Genomic DNA, 12702 nt, shown 5'->3' with positions numbered 1-12702 from the left:
ACATGAGGACAGTGGGGACGTGTCCCACATGGGGACAATGGGGACACTGGGGACCTGCCCCACATGGGGACGGTGGGGGACACTGGGGACCTGCCACACATGGGGACACTGGGGACACTGGGGACTTGTCACACATGGGGACACCAGGGACTTGTCCCACTGGGAATGGGGACAATGGGGTCTGACCCACATGGGGACACTGGGGACCTGCCCCACATGAGGACAGTGGGGACGTGTCCCACATGGGGACAATGGGGACACTGGGGACCTGCCCCACATGAGGACAGTGGGGACGTGTCCCACATGGGGACACAGGGGACAGGGGGGACATTGGGGTCCTGCCCCACATGGGGGATTGTCCCTGTGTCCGGCTGGGGGACACTTGGACCGGCCACCCCCACACTCAGCCTGGGGACATTCAGGGAACGGGGACGGTCCCTGTGCCCAGCTTGGGGACAGGAGGGAGCAGGACTGTCCCCACACCTGACCCAGTGTCACCGGGGCAGCAGGACGGTCCCCACGTCCACCCTGGTGTCACCGGGGCAGGACTGTCCCCATCTCCACCCTGGTGCCACCTGGGCAGGACTGTCCCCACACCTGACCCAGTGTCACCAGGGCAGCAGGACCGTCCCCATCTCCACCCTGGTGTCACCGGGGCAGGACTGTCCCCACACCTGACCCAGTGTCACCGGGGCAGCAGGACCATCCCCATCTCCACCCTGGTGTCACCGGGGCAGGACTGTCCCCATCTCCACCCTGGTGCCACCTGGGCAGGATTGTCCCCACACCTGACCCAGTGTCACTGAGGCAGCAGGACTGTCCCCACGTCCATCCTGGTGTCACCTGGGCAGGATTGTCCCAATCTCCACCCTGGTGCCACCTGGGCAGGATTGTCCCCATGTCCATCCTGGTGCCACCTGGGCAGGACTGTCCCCATGTCCACCCTGGTGCCACCTGGGCAGGATTGTCCCCATCTCCACCCTGGTGCCACCTGGGCAGGACTGTCCCCATCTCCACCCTGGTGCCACCTGGGCAGGACTGTCCCCATGTCCACCCTGGTGCCACCTGGGCAGGACTGTCCCCATCTCCACCCCGGTGCCACCTGGGCAGGATTGTCCCCATCTCCATCCTGGTGCCACCTGGCCAGGACTGTCCCCATGTCCACCCTGGTGCCACCTGGGCAGGACTGTCCCCATCTCCACCCCGGTGCCACCTGGGCAGGATTGTCCCCATCTCCACCCTGGTGTCACCTCGCCAGGATTGTCCCCATCTCCACCCCGGTGCCACCTGGGCAGGACTGTCCCCATCTCCACCCCGGTGCCACCTGAGCAGGATTGTCCCCATCTCCATCCTGGTGCCACCTGGCCAGGACTGTCCCCATGTCCACCCTGGTGCCACCTGGGCAGGACTGTCCCCATCTCCACCCCGGTGCCACCTGGGCAGGATTGTCCCCATCTCCACCCTGGTGTCACCTCGCCAGGATTGTCCCCATCTCCACCCCGGTGCCACCTGGGCAGGATTGTCCCCATCTCCACCCCGGTGCCACCTAGCTCCCCCGCCTCCCGCACCCCCCCGCGCCCAGCCATCTGCCCCCAGGACCACCCCCAGGGCTGTCCCTGAGGTGTCCCCCGGGTGTCCCCGAGGTGTCCCCGCGTGTCCCCACCTGTCGTGGTCGGCGCTGCGGAAGCGGGGCAGGATCTGGCGGAAGCTGCTGGTGCGGTCGAGCTTGGGCTGGCTCTTGGTGCGCTTGATGGAGCTCTTCAGGCGGCGGCTCAGGAAGCCTTGCTGGGGTACAGGCGGCTGAGGGGGGGCGGGGGGGGCGCGGGGGGGGCGGGGGGGCCGGGGGGAACCGGGGGGGAGGGGGGGGGTGTGGTAGGATGTGACCACGGCGACGGGTAGTGTAGGACCTGGGTTACCGTGGTGATGGGGACCGTAAGGCCGGGGTCATCATCATGGTGGGTACCATAAGGCCAGGGTTACCATGGCGACGGGTAAGCTAGGACCGGGGTTACCATGGTGATGGGGACGTATGGCCAGGGTCACTATGGTGATGGGTACCATAAGACCGGGGTTACCATGGTGATGGGGACCATATGGCCGGGGTTACCACGGTGATGGGTACCATAAGACTGGGGTTACCATGGTGATGGGTACCATAAAACCGGGGTTACCATGGCGATGGGTAATATAGGACCAGGGTCACCATGGTGATGGGTAGTTAGGACCAGGGTTACCACGGTGATGGGTACCATAAAACCGGGGTTACCATGGCGATGGGTAATATAGGACTAGGGTTACCACGGTGATGGGTAATATAGGACTGGGGTTACCATGGTGATGGGTAACGCAGGACCGGGGTTACCGTGGCAACGGGTAGTTAGGGCTGGGGTTATTACGGTGATGGGTAACACAGGACCAGGGTTACCGTGGCAATGGGTAGTTAGGGCCAGGGTTACCACAGTGATGGGTAGTATAGGACCAAGGGTTACCATGGCAACAGATGGGGGGGCATGGGGATGTGGGATGCGGGTAACCATGGTAACACGCATGTGCAGGAGCCAGGGGACAACGGTGACACAGGGGCAGGGTCACTGGGTGGGCAGGACCGGAGTAACCATGGCAACAGGCATGGGCAGGCCCATGGTAACCATGGCAACAAGGATGTGCAGGCCCAAGGTAACCGCGGCGGCATGCAGGCCCACAGTAACCATGGCAACAGGCATGTGCGTGGCCACGGCGATGACGGTGACGCGTGCGTGGGCGGGCGGGGGGGCTGGGTCACCATGGCAACGTACACATGCAGGACCGCGGTCATACACGTGTGAGTAGCCAGGGTAACCGCGAGAACACGCGTGTGCAGGGCAGTGGTAACCATGAAGACACAGTTGTGGGGTACCCATGGCAACACACGCGTGTGCAGGAGCGCGTGCATGACCCGGGCCAGGCGTGTGCGCGAGACGGGGTAACCATGGCGACAGGCATGTGCAGGACCACAGTAACCACGACGCACGCAGGATGGTGTCACCACGGCAACGTATGTGTGCAGGGCAGCATCACCACGGCGCATGCGGGAGCGGGGTAGCTACGGCCACACACATGTGTGGGTAACCATGACAACAGGCATGTGCAAACCCATGGTTACCGTGGCAACAAGCATGCACAGGACCGGCCCACCCACGTCCGCGCAGACCTGGGGTGACCGCGGCTACAGGCGTGTGCGGGGCCGCGGCGACAAGCGTGTTGAGGATGAGGGTAACCATGGCGACAGGCGTGTGTGGGAGGGGTAACCATGGCGACAGGCGTGTGCTCACCGAGGGCCGGAAGGGGGGGGCAGGTGGGGCGTCCATGTTGATGCTGTACTGCTTCCCCCCGGGGACGCTCTTCCTGCGGGAGCGGCCGCCGTGGTAATCTGGGGGGGGGGGGAATTGGGGGGTGGGGGGGGTTGGGGAGTGGGGGAGGGGGGACAGGAGCCTGAGGGGACAGCGGGGACACACACACACACAGGGGGGACCCCCCCCATCCCCCCCCCCATCCCCAAGCGGTGTGGGGTTATGGAAGGGGGGACCCAGGTGTCTGGGGGGGGGGGGGGGGGGGGGGGGCGCATACATCATTGGGGGGGGGCGCCCCCAGGTGGGCTGGGGGAATTTGGGGGGACACAGGTGGTCTAGGGGGGACACTAGTGGCCTGGGGGGGGGGAAGGGGGGACCCAGGTGGCCTGAGGGGGGGGGGAAGGGGGGGACCCAGGTGGCCTGGGAGAATTTGGGGGGACCTTGGGGGGGGGGGGGTACGGGGGACCCAGGTGTCCTGGGGGGGCCACGGGGTCACCCCAGTGTCAGGGAGGGCCTTGGGGGTCCCCCTCCCTCCCCGCCCCACCCCCCACCTCCCGGCAGCCCCCGGGGTCCCATCGCCCCCTCCCCCATCCCTCTGCCCCTCCCTCTGTCCCTCCCCCCCATCACCGACGTCACCCCCGTGTCGTGTGTCCCCCCCCCCCAAAAAAAAACCAAAAAACCAGGGACATCCCTGTGCTCCTGGGGTCCCCCAAACTCTGACACACCCCCCCCCCAAATCCCCTGAACCCTGTCCCCTGGAGACCCCAAATCTGCGCCCCCCCCCCCCCCAATCACCTTAACCCTGCCCCTGCCCCCTGCAGACCCCAAATCTGCCCCCCCCCAAATCCCCTTAACCCTGTCCCCTGGGGACCCCCAATCTGCCCCCCCCCCAAATCCCCTTAACCCTGTCCCCTGGGGACCCCAAATCTGGCCCCCCATCTCCCCCCCCCCCCAAATCCCCTTAAACATGACCCGTGGGGACCCCAATTCTGCCCCTCCCCCCAAATCCCCTTAAGTCTGCCCTTGGGGTCCCCCAAATTTTGCCCCCCTCAAATCTGCCCCCCCCCCCCAATCCCCTTATCTCTGCCCCCCCCCAACCCCCCCCTAACTCCCCCCCCCATCCCCTTAACTCTGCCTTTGGCCTTGGGGTGCCCCTAACGCCGCCTCCCCCCCCCCCCAGACCCCCCCCAATCTTGGGGTCCCCCCCCCCCAAGACCCCCCCCCACCCCTCCCCCCCCCAGTTCCTACCGGCCACGGTCCTGCTGCCGCCCTCCAGGCTGAGGCGGGTGCCGGGGGGGGGTCCCAGGGTGCCCCGCAGCGCCCAGGGGGGGCCCGGCTGGGGGGGGCCCCACATGGCGCCTCCCCAGCCCTAGAGCCGCCCCGGGGGCCCCCCACGACCCCCACGGGTGCCCGGGGGGGAACCGGCCCCCGGCTGCATCCCTGCAGGCCTTGCACACGCGTGTGCCACGTGCACACCGCGGGGGGGGGGGGGGGGGTTGGGGGGGGGCACGAGCGGCGGCGGGTTTTTTTGTTGGGGGAGGGTGGGCACACTCAGTCGTGCGCTGGGGTTGCACGCTCGCACCGGGGGTCTTGCACGCTCAGCCTTGGCCTTGCACGCTCACGCTCCCCCCCTGGCTGTGCACACTTGCTCTGGGCTGTGCACGCTCGCACTCCCACCACGAGCAGCGCACACTCGCCCCCAGCCGCTCACACTCACCCGGGGCCATGCACACTCACCCGGGGCCATGCACACTCGTGCTCACACCTGGAGCTCTGCACGCTCACCCCAGGCCGTGCATGCTCGCACCTGGACCTGTGCACACTCACACTCGCAGCAGGAGCCGTGTACACTCACCTGGAGCTGTGCACACTCACCTCAGGCCGTGCACGCTCACACTCGTAGCAGGAGCCGTGCACACTCACCTGGAGCCGTGCACACTCACCTGGAGCTGTGCATGCTCACCTCAGGCCGTGCACGCTCACACTCGCAGCAGGAGCCGTGCACACTCACCTGGAGCTGTGCACACTCACCCCAGGCCGTGCACGCTCACACTCGCAGCAGGAGCCGTGCACACTCACCTGGAGCCGTGCACACTCACCCCAGGCCGTGCACGCTCACACTCGCAGCAGGAGCCGTGCACACTCACCCCAGGCTGTGCACACTTGCTCCAGGCCGTGCACGCTCATCCTCACCCCTGAGCCATAGTCTCCCCCCCGCACCCCAAGCCGTGCACGCTGCCCTGGAGCTGTGCACACTCACACTCACAGCTGTGCACACTCACCCCAGGCCCTGCACACTCACTGTCACCCCCGAGCCATGCACAATCCCCCTCCCAGCTGTGCACGCTCACCCCCGGCCGTGCATGCCCACTCCCCACACCAGCACTGTGCACACTCACACTCACCCCCAGAGCTGGGCACACTCACCCTCCCTGCTCCAGCCGTGCACACTCACCTGTGAAGCCATGCACGCTCCAGCCTTGCACACTCACTCCCCTGAGCCTTGCACGCTCCCCACCGGGCACACTTCCACCTGGCGCTGGGCACGCTCACTGTCACCCCTGCCCTTGCACGCTCACCCTGGCTTTGCACGCTGCTACCCCTGAGCCCTGCACGCTCCCCCCAGAGCCTTGCACACTCACTGCCAGCCTTGCACGCTCCCCCCAGAGCCTTGCACGCTGCCTGTCACCCCCAGAGCTTTGCACACTCACTGCCAGCCCTGCACGTTCACCCCCCAGCAGCGCATCCTTACCCCAAGCCTTGCACACTCACCCTCGCGCCGTGCACGCTCCCTGCCACCCCCAGAGCCTTGCACACTCACCCCTGAGCCATGCACGTTTGCTGTCACCCCCGAGCACTTGCACGCTCACCCCGAGCCGTGCAAGCTCCCCCTCACCCCTGAGCCTTGCACGCTCACCCGAGCCTTGCACGCTCACCCGAGCCTTGCACGCTCACCCCGAGCCTTGCACGCTCACCCCGAGCCTTGCACGCTCGCTCCCAGCCTTGCACGCTCACCCCGAGCCGTGCACGCTCCCCCGAGCCCCCGAGCCTTGCACACTCACCCCGGGCCTTGCACACTCACCCTGATCCTTGCACGCTCACCCCGGGGAGGTCGCACACTCACCCCAGCCGTTGCACACTCACCCCCCCCCCGCCGCTCCCGCCGCCGCCGCCGCCGCCGCCGCCGCCCCGCGCGCGCGCACGCTCCGCCCCCGCCGCGCGCCCCCGCCGGCCCCTCCCCCCCCTCCTCCCCCCCCCCCCCCCCCCCCGCTCACCTCGGGCGCGCGCGGCCCCGCGCGGCCCCGCCCCGTCCCCGGGAAATTATGGGGGGGGGGAGGGGGGGGGGGAGGGGGGAGGGGGGGGAGGGGGGCGGGGCGGTGTTGCCAGGGAGACGTGGCCACGCCCCGCCGCCGCGCGCGGGGTCCCGTGGGTGTCCCCTCCCCCCCCACCCTGGGGGGGGGGGGGGCTGGACGGGGAGGGGGGACCCTGGGGGGGGGACACATATGCCCCATCCCCCCCCCGCAGCGGTGCCACCACGTCCCCACAGGGGACAGTGACAGGCGGTGACTGTGGGGACAGTGACACTGGGGGCACTGGGGGCACTGGGGGCACTGGGGAGAGCGACTGGGAGCACTGGGGGCAATGAGGGCACTGGTGGCACTGGTTGCAATGGGGACAGTGGAGACAGTGGCACTGGTGGTGGCACTGGTGGCAGTGGTGGCAATGAGGACAGTGGAGACAGTGACACTGGTGGTGGCACTGGTGGCACTGGTTGCAATGGGGACAGTGAAGACAGTGACACTGGTGGTGGCACTGGTGGCAATGGGGACAGTGGCAGTGGTGGCACTGGTGACAATGGGGACAGTGGCAGTAGTGACACTGGTGGCAGGTGTGGCAGCGGTGGCAATGGGGACAGTGGCAGTGGTGACACCGATGGTGATGGTGACACTGGTGGCCATGAGGACAGTGATGGCCCTGAGGACAGCGGCACTGGTGGCACTGGTGGCAGTGGTGGCAGTGGCAGCAGTGGGGACAGTGACTGTGGTGACACCGGTGGCAGCGGTGACCATGGCAGCAAGGGAGACGGTGACGGTGATGACACTGGTGGCAGCGATGGCCGTGGGGACCGTGGTGGCAGTGGCAGTGGTGGTGATGGTGGCCGTGGTGACAATGGTGGCCATGGGGACCGTGGGGACAGTGACAGTGGTGGCACGGTGGCAGTGGTGGCGGAGGTGGCAGTGGGGACAGTGACACTGATGACACTGATGGTGGTGGTGATGGTGGCAGTGGGGACAGTGGTGGCAGTGGGGACAGGGTGATGGTGACAGTGGTGGCAGCAGGGACAGAGGCCGTGGATGGTGGCCACAGTGGCCGTGGTGGTGGCCGCGGGGACAGGGAGGTGTGACAGTGGTGACAGTGACAACGGTGGTGGCTGTGGGTGGTGGCAGGGAGGTGGCAGCGGTGGCAGTGGTGGCCATGGGGTGGCAGTGGCCATGGTGGCCACGGTGGCCATAGGGGTGGCCCCGGTGGCCCCAGTGGTGGCCGTGGTGGCCATGGCGGTGGCCCTGGTGGCCTTGGTGGTGGCAGGGGTGGCCCTGGTGCTCCCCGTGGCCCTGGTGGTGGCAGAGGTGGCCATAGTGGCCGTGGTGGTGGCCCTGGTGGCCCCAGTGGCATCAGGGGTGGCTGTGGTGGCCCTGGTGGCCCCAGTGGTGGCCGTGGTGGCCCCGGTGGTGGCCCTGGTGGTGGCCCTGGTGGCCTTGGTGACCCCAGTGGCCCCGGTGGTGGCTGTGGTGGCCCCAGTGGTGACCCTGGTGGCCCTGGTGACCCTGGTAGCCACAGTGGTGGCCCTGGTGGCCCGGGTGGTGGCGGGGGTGGCCATGTGTCCCCCCCCCCGCGCGGCGCCGTTGCCACGGTGACGCCCAACTTCTCTGGGCGACAAAATTCTTTTTTTAAAATGCCGGGAGGAAGCGGGGGGAGGGGCGGGGGGGGGGGGAGGGGCGCCGCCGTGTCCCCCCGTGTCCCCAATCCCCCCCACCCCCCCACCCCTCCCCCCCGAGGCCACCCACGGGGCCACCGGCCACCTCAGAGGGGGTGCGGGGGGGGGGAGGGGGGTGTGACACCCCCTCCCCCCTCGGCCACCTGGGTGGGGGAGGGGCGAGGGTGGGTGGGGGAGGGGCGGGGTCAAGGCCCCAAACACTTTGGTCCCCCCTTTTTTGGGGGGGGGAGGGGGCTTTTGGGGGGGGGGGGTGAGCCCCTGGGTCCGGGGGGGGAGGGGCAAGGGCGGGTGGGGGAGGGGCAGGGTCATGGCTCCTGGGTCCCCCCTTTTTTTTTTTTCCCTGTTTTTTTTTTTTTTGGGGGGGGGGTGGGGTGGCTGATTTGGGGGGGGGGAATGGTTTTTTTGGGGGGGGGGGGGTAGGACCAGCCGCCTCCCTGCGCCGCGGGGTTTCCCTAGCAACCGTTGCCGAGCAGCCATGCGTGCCTCCAGCGAGCATTATGGGATGGCTCCCATGGCTTTACATGGGGGGGGGGGGGGGATGTTGAGCCTCCTTTTCTCCCCCTTTCCCCCCCCCCCCCTTTTCCCTCCCCCCCCCCAAAGGGGACCCAGGCGCCCGGCCCCCCCCCCCCCCCGTGCCCATCCCCCCCTCCCCGGTACCGTGCTCGGGGTGGGGGCGCCCTTCCACCGGGACGCTGACGGTTCGGCGCAGCAGTTTGCTCCGGCACGGTTCGCTTCGCCGGTCCCGGATGAGCAGCGGGTGGATCTGGGGTGGGGGGTGGGGGGGGGTGGGGGGTGTCAGAGGGATGTGGACCCCCCCCCCCCCCCACTACCGTCTCCCCCCCTCCCCCCACTCACCTCCTCCTCATCCAGCATCAGCAGCTGGTTCCCGGAGATGATGCAGAACCGGGGGTTCCAGGGTGGGCGCTCGTAGGGCGATGGGGCGTAAGGCCCGCGGGCCAGGGGGGCTCCTCGCACATCTGGGGGGGGGGGGAAGGTAGGAGGGGGGAGGGGGGTCACAGCTGGGCCACCCCTCCCCCAAAAAGCTGGCCCCCCACCCCCCCACCCATGGGTGCTGGCAGTCAGCATCCTGCATCCCAGCGTTGCTCCGGCAACTGCAGCCCACGGTGATGGGCGGGGGGGTGGGGTGGGGTGGGGGGGGATGTTGGTCCCACCCGGATGCTTGGGGGTGTCCCCCCCCATCCCCCACTCCCTCACCCCCCCTCCCGGATGCTTGGGGCCTTCAGGGCTTCAATATGGGGGGGGGAGTAGGGGGGCGGGGGGGGGATGGGCAAGGCCCGAACGCCTGGGTCCCCCCTCAGGCCTCCCACGCGAGGGATGGGAGAGCTGAGGCCCGGCTGCCTGGGTGCCCCCCCCCCCGCCGGGTGCCCACCCCCCCCGCCGCGTGCCTGGGTGCCCCCCCCCACCGGATGCCCCCCCCCCCCCCCGCCGACGCCTGGGTTCCCCCCCCCCAGCCTGGGTCTCCGGGCCACAGGGCAGGTTTGTGTCCCCCCCCCATCCCCACTGCCGCCCCCCCCCGGCACCGGCCCCGTTTCCGAAGTGGGTCAGGTCGGTCTCCGGGGTCCCCCCCGGCCCCGCCGCCCCCCCCCCCCCGGCCCCGGAGCCCCCCAGGCCGGGCCCTGTCCGCGGTGATGGACCCGCCACCGGGACCGGCATCCCGCGGCAGCAGCAGCCCCCCCCAGAACCCGGGACTGGGACCAGCAGCCCCCGGTGCCAGCAGCCCCCCGGTACCAGCAAGCCCTAGTACCGGCATCTCCCCGTTAGCAGCATCCTCCCCCGGTACCGGCATCTCCCCGGTACCGGCATCCCCGGGTACCAGCATCCCTCTGGTACCGGCATCCCCGGGTACCAGCATCCCTCCGGTACCAGCATCCCCGGTACCGGCATCCCTGGGTACCAGCATCTCCCTGGTACTGGCATCCCCGGTACCGGCATCCCTGGGTACCAGCATCTCCCCGGTACTGGCATCCCTCCGGTACCAGCATCCCTGGGTACCAGCATCCCCGGTACCGACATCCCTGGGTACCAGCATCTCCCCAGTACTAGCATCTCTGGGTACCAGCATCTCCCCGGTACCGGCATCCCTCCAATACCGACATCCCTGGTACCAGCATCCCCGGTACCGGCATCCCCGGGTACCAGCATCCTTCAGTACCGGCATCCCTGGGTACCAGCATCTCTGGTACCGGCATCTCCGGTGCCGGCCCCCGCGTCCCGGCCCCCCCCCGGTGCCGGCTCCCCGTACCGCCACCAGCGGCCCCCGGTGCCGGTGCCGGTGCCGCCCCGCCCGGTCCCACCGGCCGCTGCCCCCGGGGCCGCTCCCGGCCCCACCCCGGGCCGCGGCCCCCCCCCCCCCACCGCCCCCCGGTACCGGCTGCGGGGCCGGGCCGGCACTGACCCCCCCGGCCCCCCGGTGCCCCCCCAGTGCCCCGCCGGTGCCGGTACCTCGGAAGGGGACATAGGACATGGTTCCTCCGCCGCTCGCTTCCCCCGGGCGCCGGCACGGGCGGCGCGGGGGACCCAGGCGGGGGGGGGGGGGAGGGGGCGGGTCCGGCGGGGGGGGGAGGGGGCGGGCCCGGGTGGCGGCGGGGGGGTACACGCAGGCGTCGGGGGAGGGGACCCAAGAGTCCGGGGGGGGGAGGGGGCGGGCCCAGGAGGGCGGGGGGGGAGGGGGAGGTGGGCGGGGGGGGGAGGGGCGGGGGGGGGGGGGGGCCCGCTGGCTGCGTTTGGGGGCGGCGCCTTTAAGCCCCCCACCCCCCCCCCGGCGCTGGCGACAGAGGCGACAGCAGCGACAGAAGCGACACCACTGCCGCCAGTGGCACCAGCGACAGCAGGGACAACAGCAGCGACACCAGTGGCACCAGTGATACCAGTGACACCAGTGGCACCAGCGACAGCAGGGACAGCAGGGACAGCAGCGACACCAGTGACAGCAGTGGCACCAGTGATACCAGTGACACCAGTGACACCAGTGGCACCAGGGACAGCAGGGACAGCAGGGACAGCAGCGACACCAGTGACAGCAGTGGCACCAGTGATACCAGTGACACCAGTGGCACCAGCGACAGCAGGGACAGCAGGGACAGCAGGGACAGCAGCGACACCAGTGACAGCAGTGGCAACAGTGATACAGTGACACCAGTGACACCAGTGGCACCAGGGACAGCAGGGACAGCAGCGACACCAGTCATACCAGTGACACCAGTGACAACAGTGGCACCAGTGACAGCAGCGACACCAGTGGCACCAGCGACAGCAGGGACAGCAGCGACAGCAGGGACACCAGTGACACCAGGGACACCAGTGACACCAGGGACACCAGTGACACCAGGGACAGCAGTGGCACCAGTGACAGCAGTGGACAGCAGCGACACCAGTCATACCAGTGACACCAGTGACAGCAGTGGCACCAGTGACAGCAGGGACAGCAGCGACACCAGTCATACCAGTGACACCAGTGACAGCAGGGACAGCAGCGACACCAGTGACAGCAGTGGCACCAGTGATACCAGTGACACCCAGTGACAGCAGTGGCACCAGGGACAGCAGGGACAGCAGCGACACCAGTGATACCAGTGACACCAGTGACAGCAGTGGCACCAGTGACAGCAGGGACAGCAGCGACACCAGTCATACCAGTGACACCAGTGACAGCAGTGGCACCAGTGACAGCAGGGACAGCAGCGACACCAGTGATACCAGTGACACCAGTGACAGCAATGGCACCAGTGACAGCAGGGACAGCAGCGACACCAGTCATACCAGTGACACCAGTGACAGCAGTGGCACCAGTGACAGCAGGGACAGCAGCGACACCAGTCATACCAGTGACACCAGTGACAGCAGTGGCACCAGTGACAGCAGGGACAGCAGCGACACCAGTGATACCAGTGACACCAGTGACAGCAGTGGCACCAGTGGACAGCAGGGACGCAGAGCAACCAGTATACCAGTGACACCAGTGACAGCAGGGACAGCAGACACCAGTGACAGCAGTGGCACCAGTGATACCAGTGACACCCAGTGACAGCAGTGGCACCAGGGACAGCAGGGACAGCAGCGACACCAGTCATACCAGTGACACCAGTGACAGCAGTGGCACCAGTGACAGCAGGGACAGCAGCGACACCAGTGATACCAGTGACACCAGTGACAGCGTGGCACCAGTGACAGAGGGACACAGCAGCGACACCAGTCATACCAGTGACACCAGTACAGCATGGCACCAGTGACAGCAGGGACAGCAGCGACACCAGTCATACCAGTGACACCAGTGACAGCAGTGGCACCAGTGACAAGCAGGACAGCAGCGACACCAGTCATACAGAACAGTAGTGACAGCAGTGGCACCAGTGACAC

The 12702-nt window shown here is 68.4% G+C and overlaps 1 protein-coding gene across 11 annotated transcripts in view; it reads right to left on the bottom strand.

Moving 5' to 3' along the window:
* Positions 1 to 10876, bottom strand: part of SYNGAP1 (synaptic Ras GTPase activating protein 1) — a 39207-nt gene extending 28331 nt beyond the window's left edge. For 6 of the 11 annotated variants that reach the window (XR_005101633.1, XM_037371950.1, XM_037371952.1 and 3 more), the window contains exons 1-5: positions 10789 to 10876; positions 9181 to 9302; positions 8983 to 9088; positions 3312 to 3409; positions 1664 to 1785 (exon numbers count right to left, since the gene is read on the bottom strand). Coding sequence is in view for 9 of the 11 variants with exons in the window: in XM_037371950.1 (XP_037227847.1) it covers positions 1664 to 1785; positions 3312 to 3409; positions 8983 to 9088; positions 9181 to 9302; positions 10789 to 10810 (470 nt within the window). In the remaining 2 variants the exon portion in view is untranslated. Of the gene's footprint in view, positions 1 to 1663; positions 1786 to 3311; positions 3410 to 4577; positions 4902 to 8982; positions 9089 to 9180; positions 9303 to 10788 lie in introns of those variants that run through there. The other 5 variants (XM_037371956.1, XM_037371960.1, XM_037371958.1 and 2 more) reach the window with 5 other exon arrangements.
* Between the last annotated feature and the right edge of the window lie 1826 nt (positions 10877 to 12702).

Source organism: Falco rusticolus, chromosome 22, assembly GCF_015220075.1.
Source record: "Falco rusticolus isolate bFalRus1 chromosome 22, bFalRus1.pri, whole genome shotgun sequence".
In the NCBI taxonomy this organism is placed as follows: domain Eukaryota; kingdom Metazoa; phylum Chordata; class Aves; order Falconiformes; family Falconidae; genus Falco; species Falco rusticolus.
The sequence above is the reverse complement of the archived record's forward strand: the minus strand, read 5'-3'. Positions and strand labels throughout refer to the sequence as shown.